At 37.6% G+C, this 10,741-nt stretch overlaps 1 protein-coding gene across 1 annotated transcript; it reads left to right on the forward strand.

Annotated features, from left to right (window-relative positions):
* Nucleotides 1–679: 679 nt before the first annotated feature.
* Nucleotides 680–5,261, forward strand: HNRNPR (heterogeneous nuclear ribonucleoprotein R). The gene is made up of 4 exons (XM_010723258.3): nt 680–1,301; nt 1,987–2,136; nt 3,660–3,781; nt 3,975–5,261. Exons 1-4 carry the CDS (start codon nt 1,212–1,214, stop codon nt 4,585–4,587), a joined length of 975 nt encoding a protein of 324 aa, XP_010721560.1. The 5' UTR covers nt 680–1,211; the 3' UTR covers nt 4,588–5,261.
* The last annotated feature ends 5,480 nt before the right edge of the window (nt 5,262–10,741 follow it).

The raw sequence follows: 10,741 nt of genomic DNA on the forward strand, positions 1-10,741 counted from the left end.
TGCTGGGGGCCCCAGGCCTGGACGCAGCGCTGCAGATGGGGCCTCACAGAGCCGAGCAGAGGGGGACAATCACCTCCCTCTCCCTGCTGGCTACTCCTCTTTTAATGCAGCCCAGGATACAGTTTGGCCTTCCGGGCTGCAAGCACACTGCTGGCTCACGTCCAGCTTCTCATCCACCAGGAAAAAAGGACTAATATCTGCTTTAATGCTTGTTAAATGATTGATGTTGTGATGGAAATAGCAGAAATGAACTCAGAAAAACAGTAGAGGTCCCAATTCTGTCATCCATTCTAGGTTAGTATTGAAGGCTCTGTATCTGTAAGTGGAACTACAATAAGTTCAATTTTCACACCTGAGAAGCTTTTGTGGGAGTCTCAAACAAATATGTTGTTGAGGAGTGACAGGAAGAAGGGAACTGAATTATTTTAGAGGGAATGCTTCTGTAGAAATAGTAGTGAGAGTTTTCTGTCCTAGTTCTTCATTGTTGTTCACCAGAATGTGCAGCAAGCAGGAGGAAAAGAAATTGGCACATCACTGAAAGGATACTTCTGCTTTATGAGAAATTCAAGTCTTCATCTGCTTTTGTCCTGTAGGAGAGTTTTAACCTACAACTTCTTTTTTTTTTTAGGATTGCTATTTATTAGTACTGCAGGAAAGTGGTGAAAACAGAAAGTGAATAATTAATTAGTTGCCTCTCCTCTGCTATTTATTTTTTTTGGAGAGATGTTGATAAAATTCTGCTCAGCTTCCCCTGGAGGCAGGAGGGTATTAATTGAGGTTGCGTATTAATTCTGATTGCTTTTCGCTAATGTAAAAATGGTAAAACCATACAAAAAACTGACATTGAACTGTTCGCATTGATGTTTTGCAGGGCCTAGTTTTGAGGTAAGTTTGTTCTGGAGAATTTCACCAACTAGATAATCTGTTTCTGGCTAAATTAGATGGATGTCTTTGTTTTGTTTTATTGTGCCTACGCCCCATTCCTTTCAGATGTAATACATGGCCTCTAAACAAAAGCAAATGAAAGCATTTTAGAGTAGACTTCAGATTATTTATTTCTCTTTTAAAGCTCAATACTAAAGACATGTTTTTCAGAGGGTTTGGTGGATGTAATCTTATATCATCAACCTGATGATAAAAAGAAGAATCGAGGATTCTGTTTCTTGGAATATGAAGATCACAAGTCAGCAGCACAAGCTCGACGTCGCTTGATGAGTGGAAAAGTAAAAGTGTGGGGAAATGTTGTGACGGTGGAATGGGCTGATCCAGTAGAGGAACCTGATCCAGAAGTCATGGCAAAGGTAAGTAAAAACTGAATGTGGATGTTCTGATGTTCTGGGAGGAATTTCTTTATGCAGTAGTTAACTTGGTCTAGCTGAGTGATGCTGCTAGTTTGAGGGAGGGGAGAGAAGTCACAGGACATTTTCGTATTAAGCCATCCCAAATTGCGTGGGTTGAGCATTGTAAACTGGTTGCCTGTGTAACACATGAAGAACTTGTTCAGTTTGTTCACATTTAAATTAATAATGTACGGGTTTATCCTCCTGAATTGGCACACCAATCTGTCTTGTTACCGTTCTGTTGATGCATACTGGGTAGATAACTTGTAAAACTGTTTTCCAGAGTGAGATGAAGGTGAAATGTAGCACAGAGAATGATATTGTGATTTTTATCCCTGTGTTTTTTCTGATAAATCTTTGCTACCCTTGAGATCCATTACTAAAGTTTTACTGGGACTTGTAGCATCCCAGAAGCAGAAAATCAATGTTGGATATTCTTCTGGTCTTGGAGGGGGAAGTATGGAAGGAAAGAAGTTGTAGGAATTTTATGCAGGTAACTCTAAGGCAATCTTTTTTGGTAATGGATGTGGAATTTGTAAGGTTAGCAAAAAATTCTTAATGCATAGAAGAGTGGAATAACATAAGTTAATGTTAGTTTTTCTTTCATGTTTAACTTCTAAAGAATTCTGTTTTCACTAATCATCAGGTGAAAGTTTTATTTGTAAGAAACTTGGCCACTACTGTGACAGAAGAAATTCTCGAGAAATCCTTCTCTGAATTTGGAAAGCTGGAAAGAGTAAAGAAACTAAAGGATTATGCTTTTGTTCATTTTGAGGACAGAGGTGCAGCGGTGAAGGTGGGTGGTTTATTCTTGCCTATCTAAATCAGATGTGAAGAGTTCTCTATGAAGATGCTTTTAGAATTTTCTTAACAATAAATATCTTAAGACAATTTCTAGAGCACAGGGTTCCTTTTGTGAAAATTTTATTACTAATAATTTTGTTCCTATGATTTCAGTAGCTAGGAGGATGTGAAACTTGCAAGGAACAAAACTGTTCCAAGTTAACAAGTAGACTGGAAAAGAGGTATAGACCAATGCAGGAGAGTCTAGAGAAGAGGAGGAAAAAAAAAATCAACCTAGACAGTTTTTCTGAGGAAACGACAGAAGGTATCAGTTGTCTCTCAAAGACCCTTATTTAAAGACTGTGTAGTTTTTGGAATGGCAAAAATATTGTGTAGAAATTGCAGGGTAGTTCATAGAAGTTACTCCCTATTTATAAAAAGTTTTTGGAAGCAGTCGGGTGTGGGGACAGGAAGGTGGTGGAGGAAGTGTTTGGAGTCTCTTAAGCAGTGTAGTCTATGGGGTTGCATAGTTCAAAGGGTCTTTCATTTTCAAACCTAGGGTAGCATACTGCCATATCTGCCCTGACTCCTCTTTGTGGCCACTGAATTGGTTTGAGTTTTGTGGGTTATTTCGGTGTATGGTTGTGCTGTTTGCTTTTAATGAAAGTGTTATTATGATACGGATTGCATGGAACTCATTAATTCATTCCAAGGTCTGTTGTACTTTCAGGGCTTCTTCCAAATAAACCATTATTGTTAATGTTTTTGAAGATATGTCTGTACAGACATACGGAGCCTTTTATTACTGCGTGTATTTGTACCCAGAAAGGTTCAATGCAAGGCAGTAATTGCAGGTAGAGAACAGGGAGATGTAGTCCTAATTGTACTTTGTGTATGTACATCAAGTTCTATGTGTGCATGCATTTGGTCATTACAGATTACACATTGCCTGTTACTTGAAGACTGCTGTATTACTTCATGAAGTTGCCAAGATTCAGTGTGTTTTTGTTCTTTTTTCCCCTCTTGAGCATGTGTCCTTCCTTGTTCAGAGTCAGCTGAGTATAAAAATACTTGCTGTCCTCTGAGATACTCTTTCAGTGCGTTCAGATAGCTGGGAAGTCCAAATATAAAAACGCTTTCTCTTGTGTGTGCGCTCTGGCTTGCTTGCAAGTACACTGAGTGTTCATGTCAGTGTGTGTAGTGAGAACTCTTTGAACTATTTTTAGGGAGTATAGGAACATAAAAATCAGATGAAGCACTGTAACTTTTTAAAATATAATGCTCCATATGGTTTGAGATTCTTTTACCTTATGATACAAAGAGAATTTTTTTTTAAATGTGGCCTCATTGTAACTGTTGAACAAAGAGGGGCTTGAACAAATAACCTGAAAGAATTCTCTTGAAGAAGCACAAGGCTATAATTCACTCAGCAGCAGCCCAAACAACTTGCTGTTTTTTTTTTTCCCCCCCCAAAAGTTCTAGTTTCCTCTTGACTGGAAATGAGTTTTCCTTGTTTCTCTTCTAATTTTTGTACAGGCTATGAATGAAATGAATGGAAAAGAGATAGAAGGGGAAGAAATTGAAATAGTGTTAGCAAAGCCACCGGATAAGAAAAGGAAAGAACGTCAGGCTGCCAGGCAGGCCTCCAGAAGTACTGCGTGAGTGTTCATTCTTGAAATACTACAATACTGCAAAATTAAATTCTGCTGTAAAATATAGGATAGTTTAGAAGAAACTGCCTCACTTTTTTTTCTCTCCGTGATATATATTGGTAATTAACAAGGGGAAGTTTATACTTTCTTTTGAGAGACTTTTCAAGATAAATTAATGTGCTTTTCTTTTTCTTAATAGGTATGAAGACTATTATTACTACCCTCCGCCTCGCATGCCACCTCCTATTAGAGGCAGAGGCCGTGGAGGGAGAGGTGGATATGGCTATCCCCCAGATTACTATGGCTATGAAGATTATTATGATGATTATTATGGTTATGACTATCATGACTACCGTGGTGGCTATGAAGATCCCTATTACGGCTATGATGATGGCTATGCTATAAGAGGAAGAGGAGGAGGAGGAAGGGGTGGGAGAGGTGCACCTCCACCACCTAGGGGGCGGGGAGCACCACCACCAAGAGGTAGAGCTGGCTATTCACAGAGGGGGGCACCCATGGGACCACCAAGAGGAGCCAGGGGTGGGAGAGGGGGTCCTGCACAGCAGCAGAGAGGACGCGGTGCTCGTGGAGCCAGGGGCAACCGTGGGGGCAACGTAGGAGGCAAGAGAAAGGCAGATGGGTACAACCAGCCTGATTCCAAGCGTCGTCAGACCAACAACCAGCAGAACTGGGGCTCCCAACCCATCGCCCAGCAGCCGCTCCAGCAAGGTGGTGACTATGCCGGTAACTATGGTTACAATAATGACAACCAGGAATTTTATCAGGATACTTATGGGCAACAGTGGAAGTAGACAAGTGAGGAGGGATCGAGAATTTTGGAAACATAGAATTGGCTATAGCTCTACATACTTCAAAACAAAATTGGCTTAATGTTTCATCCTTCAGTAGCGATTGGCTGCCATTTGTATTGGGCTGAAGAATCACTCTATTGTGTATATACTCGAGTCTCTTAGTTTTCTTTTTTTTTTTTTTTCTTCATAAATGCACTTGGACATTACTGGGCTTGCAGAATTCCTGAACTCCGTATGGGGTTTCAATGCTTTTATCATTTTAGGCTTCATTTTAGCAGTTTAAAAGCAGGAATGGCACACTGTTCAATCATGATTTTGCAGAACCTCTGGTTTTTGGACAGTTTTTTTTTTTTTGGATTTGGGATAGACTACATAGGAGTATGCTGTACATAAAAGTAAAAGCTAGTGCTTTGTCTTAGTAGTTTTAAGAAATTACAACAAATTAAGTTTTCTTGTATTGAAAATAACATGATTGTATGTTTTGCATTCCTAGAAGTAGGTTAACTGTGTTTTTAAATTGTTATAACTTCACACCTTTTTGAAAATCTGCCCTACAAAATTTGTTTGGCTTAAAACGTCAAAGCCGTGGCAATTTGTTCCTTGATGTGATTGTATTTCCAATTTCTTGTTCATGTAAGATTTCAATAAAACTCAAAAATCTATTCAAAACATTACCTATTTCAAATTCAATTGTGTCCTAAAACATTATTTCATTGGTAATTCTTGCGAAAAACATTGTTTTCAAAGTATAACTGCCTATGTGAGTGATCAAATTCATGCAAAATTTCTTGTGCTTTCCAACATGTAGCACTGTGGACATCAGACTGAAAACTAGGAGAAATTACAAATAGCCTGAAGGGCACTCTTTGTTTAATTGCTGTTCAGTAACTTACCAGCATCTAATTTTGGAACTTTTTTTTTGTTTTAAGTGTTGAAATGTACCCAAACATTCATGGAAATCTGATTCAAACATAATTCTCTAATGTGGAGAAGGAAGCAGAGCCTACAATGGTGTTAATTTTGTTCCTTTTTGTTATTTACTGTGAAGTCCCTTTAGAGACTATTCTGTTAGGATCCAACCATACTGTATTCAGTGTACAAATACACAGAAATGGTTTCGATCTCAAGCATTTCAATTTAATTAAAGATAATATTTGAGTAGGGATGAGAATTGATAAACTAGGTGCTGTGGCACAGCAAACTAACTTTTTGCTACAGATAACACAAACATACTCTCCATGTTCTCCGTAATTCTATCTTGACGTTTTAATTTGATGTTCTGCCATGATGAACAATTTGCCTTAGAATTCTCATGCCTTGTAATAAAGGCTGTTCAAAAATTACATCTTATCTTTTGGGGAGATTCCTAGCTATGTTATTTTGGGGTATTATGTGTTGCTTTTATTGACCTTTGTCTTGGACATTCCCAGATGTCAATTTTAACTGGCGAGTCATGACATTCTTCTGTTGCATCCGAGCCATTCTGTACCCCAATGAAGAACATTTGCTTCTCAAGAAAGAGAAACAAAAGGATTTAATCTTTCTCTAAAGAAAACTATTGCTGGACCTCTAAATATCCAAATCAAATACGTTGCTCATACTTGATTACAGCATTATAAACAGACTATTGGGCAAGTTAAGCTTCAGTGGTCATACTCCTCCCTTTGTCTTCTATTCCTGTCTGGTGTCTTTGAATTGTATTTTGTCAGAAATGCTAACAAAAAGATGAGCCTTCCCACCCTTTATTTGCTGTGGGACTGGTATATAATTGCATGGTTTGAGTTTAATTGAAGCGAGGATGTATGTCTGGTTCGCAAAAATGGGTTTGCCCCTTTCTCAGGCTCTCCCTTTCAAATTAATGTAATTGGTCGTTAATTTAAAAAATGCTTTCCAAAGTTAGTATTTTAGTATGTTAAAGCCTTTTTTTCTTTTTGTTCTTGTTTTTTATTTCATAAAGTTAATGGGGCCAAATCCTGTCCTCTCTGTTCCTTACTTGAGCAGTGAAGTCAGAGGGGTATTGCCTGGGTATGCGTTTCAGGCTTTTGCTTGTGGTAAGGATATGGCTTGTAATTTTGTTTTAATACAAGGAATTGCTGTTCTATTAGTATGACTTTATAGTAATTACATAGACTTCGCAGTACTGATCAGAACCCTGTAGTCTTAATAGATTCACATTAATCATTGTGAAGGGGATCTGGCTTAGAGCACTTTAATTGGATTCAAATTTTAAGCACTGTCCATCCTGGAAGAGAAGTAGTGACTTGTAGAGTGGATTTCCAGTGATAGCCCAGGAGAGATGAAGCCCCAGTGGATGCTTATGGGGGGAGGGAGGTGTGGGGAAGTGAAACACTTCAGTTCTAATGTTTATAAGGCACCTAAGTAACAAAAATTGTCTTCCTCAAGAACTGTAAAGCTACATCTTGTATTTGTTTCTGCCAAAATCGCTAATTATCCAAATAGTTTTATTAAATATGACAATTGAGCTCTACATTTTTATAACTGAAAATGAAAATCCGTAAGACTTTATAGTATTACCAAGTTTTGCAATTTATGTGATTGATGGGTACTTAAGTTCACCTTTTAAATTTGCAACAGCACCCCACTGATTCCATAAAGATCACATGTACTACAGCTTAGTCCAGTAGTGATGTACAATGAACTCAGCTTATCTAATGAAATTACTGGAATAAAAAAAGGGACAAAATACTGTAGCACAGTGGGAAAATCTACTGTATGTGATGAGAGACACTCAAGGGAAGAATCTTCTCAGCACAATTCTGACATATAGTCAAAGGAAAAAATAAATTTACTCTTATGCATCCGTTTTGATCTTTTCTTCAGTATAACTTAGCAAAATTCCTCTTATAAAGTATGTTGAAAGTGGATTTCAACTTGTAAGCCAATATAAAACTTCTAGCAGTGTCCTGCTGGCATTGGAGGAGGAGGAGCCATGAAATGGGATTGTAGTAATCATTTGATCACTCATTTATAGCAGTTGCTTAAATGTCTGTATTGATGTTTGATTTATAAGTAATAAAAAAGTAGGTTGCTAGATTTATAGCAATTCCAAAACTTTTGAGCAAAAGATTTTACAGCTATTATGTTGTTACAGGCTTACTTGCACATTATTAACATAATCAATTTACTAAATTCAGCTCTTAATTTTACTAATTTGTTAAGTATAATCTGGATTTTCCAAAGTATTAAAAGGTTTGGTTTTTTGTAGCAACTGTTTACTTTCAAGACTCATCATCTATAGTATAATTATTAGAAAGAATGACAACTGCATTGCTTAAAGCTTTTTCTAAATAAACTCTCAAGTCTCAGTAGAAGTTCACCATTAAATGTTGGTGACTGTAAAAACCTGACCATTTTTTGACCTCTCTGCATTTGGACTTGAAGCCCATTTCTATATTTTGAACTACACAGAAAAAATACAGAAGACACTCTTATTATAAGGCTAGCAGGAAAATTAATTTGAGGTATTGAGCAAAATGTCTTCAGCCTCTTAGAAAGGAAGTGTTTGGCACATAGGCCTGCGGACCCTAATGTAATGTATTAACTCTCAGCAAGGCTTAATAGTTGTCCAGAAATTATGAGCCTGGCCCATGTGTTGAACAGCAAGGACCCAGTCCTCTATATTTTTCCCAGGCAGTCTTTGGATCGTATGTGAGTGCTTAAGTGATGAAGGATTATTTGCATATTGAAAGTATGCCAGATTGGATTGTCGGCTACTTAGATAGCTCAGAGCCTTATAGAAAGAGTGTACTGAGTTGTGTTTCTTGTTTATTAAAAACAAAGCAAACAAAAGTCCCCAAGAACTCTGAGCTTCTGTTAACTTAGTATTGAAAGGAAGCTGTTTGGATGCAGTATTTTGGCTTATTGTAGCATTTTGAAACCAAGTGGCTAAGTTTCGTGTAATTTAGTTAATGAAAACTGTAGAGAAGGAATGAAAAATCATTTAAGGGGATCATTTCTCACTCAAACAAAACGGTCAAGGTCTGTCTGCAGCGTTTGGTTATTGATCAGGAACTCTTGAAATTTTAGAATAGAATAATCCCACTGAAGAAGTTTTAAAACAATCTGGAGGTTACCAGAAGCTCTGAAAGACAGTTCAGAATATATTGCATCACATTTTCTGATGTCCAGAAATGTGCAAGTGTCAATTTTGTATTTTAACTCCTTCCTTTTACCTGACTATCAGGGAAGCGTGATTGAGGCTGACCTGACATGTCATGATGTCGACTTGCTAGGTGGGGTTCGCAAGGGACATTAACCTTGGAGTTATCGGTAAGACAACTTTCTTTCTAATTTACTTTGGTGAGATTAAAGGGCTTTGGGTGGGAGGGGTTGGCCTGGGGGGAGGAGGTAATCTCCACAGCCCCGATCACTGGAGTATTGTTGAAAATCTACTACTGCCATGGAGAGATTCCAAGCACTGAAAATAAAGTGACTGGTGCTTCAAGAGAAAAATGGATGATGCTATTTTAGAGATGCTGGAAGCATAAATGGTTTTGAACACTTACTTTTTTTTTCTTCTGTAATCAAAGCCTGATGTATATCTATTTTTTTCCTATCATGAGAAAGCAAAGAACTTAGAGCATACTTCTTCAAAGTTTAAGAATGCTGTAAAAATGTGTCCAAGTAGATCTTTGCAATAAAATTTTATCTTGAAAATGAGAACCAAAACTGGCATATCATGAGTTTGGATCATTTACCTTCCGAATATGACAATCCTATCATGTAGCAGTTGTGCAAGAATTTCTGATAAACTGAGGGGCACTTATAGCTGGTCCCAGTAGAAAACATCAGGAGAACAGGACTTTAATTGTCATAGTTGTTTGGTTTTTTTCTGGCTAAGATATGTGTATTATAGACAAATAGCAAAAGCTGAAGATGGATTTTGGAAGTGTTGCAGATGAAACTAAAAATACTTGGGCATCTTGATAGAAGGAATCCCTTATGGCACCTGTTCACCTTGCACATTTCTTTCCTCTGCCAGCAGAGTCAAAACTTCTTTTTCTGAGTCCACAATACAGTACTTTGAAAGGAGCAGAGAAGTTGAAAGAGCTTAGTGGGCTATAGAAGTATTTCCAGTTTAGTCACTCATTACCAAGAAGTTGAAGAGCATGCCAGTTCTAGGAGCGACATCAGTAGAGAAGAAACATAACTGGTTGAGTGGAGGTATTTATAACAATTTCTGGTATGAAAATATATTTAGTTATTCCCAAGTGTACCTTACTTGGAATAGATTTCTTTGGTAACGCTCAACTGCACCCAACTTCAACTGCAGACTGAGAGAAGTTATTATCTACCCATTTTAATTCCAAGTAACGAATGTCAGATGCACCAGTACCTGCTTACATGACATCATTCCAGCATACCTTGAGACATTTAAATGTGAGCATGCAGTGAATGCATACCTAACCTGAATTTTAACAGGATGTGGGAGTAATGTAAATTTTGTGACAGGAAAGAAAATTTAATTTGGGAGAACATTCAGCTGTCTTAACAATGAATGGTCTCTGTTTAAGTTCCTTGCTGTGGTTACATTTCTGCAGGAGTTGCAGCAGTGAAACACTGCACAAAGTTAAAAGTGCTGTGTTTAAAAATAATTCAGGTGTGTAGTTAAAACAGAATCATAATGCGTGCACTCAGAACTGGATGAAAGTTGTACAAGCAGTAACTTTGATATTTTGATATTTTCTGTGTTTACTTTCTTTAACCAGTTCCTGGATGCATTGTTGGTTTGCTTGTTGTTAGGTGTGATCTCAAAGCCTGCTTGAATTATTCAGTTTTCAAATACAGTGTATTGATGAGTGAGCAAAAAAGTTAGTGCAGCTCAATGCTGACAGCACCTGGAGAGCAAGCACCAACGTGTATGAGAATGCCATTTTATATTCCTTATCTGTTTTATAAGACCACAGATTTTTAAACTCATCCTTACACGTTTTCACTCAAAACCAATTGCATTTACGTTGTTCTTTCTGTTGATTTGGATGTGCTTCATCCTCATTTTTATTTTGTTCAGTGCTTGTAGTAGCACCTTATCTGCAAGCATTTAACATGCTATTTTGTTGAAATATTGTTGATTTCAACAGCCAAATCGTTTCAGTTGATACAGTTTTCCCAGGGAACTTGGATGAGGATATTT

This window comes from Meleagris gallopavo, chromosome 25 (assembly GCF_000146605.3).
Source record: "Meleagris gallopavo isolate NT-WF06-2002-E0010 breed Aviagen turkey brand Nicholas breeding stock chromosome 25, Turkey_5.1, whole genome shotgun sequence".
NCBI classification, from domain to species: domain Eukaryota; kingdom Metazoa; phylum Chordata; class Aves; order Galliformes; family Phasianidae; genus Meleagris; species Meleagris gallopavo.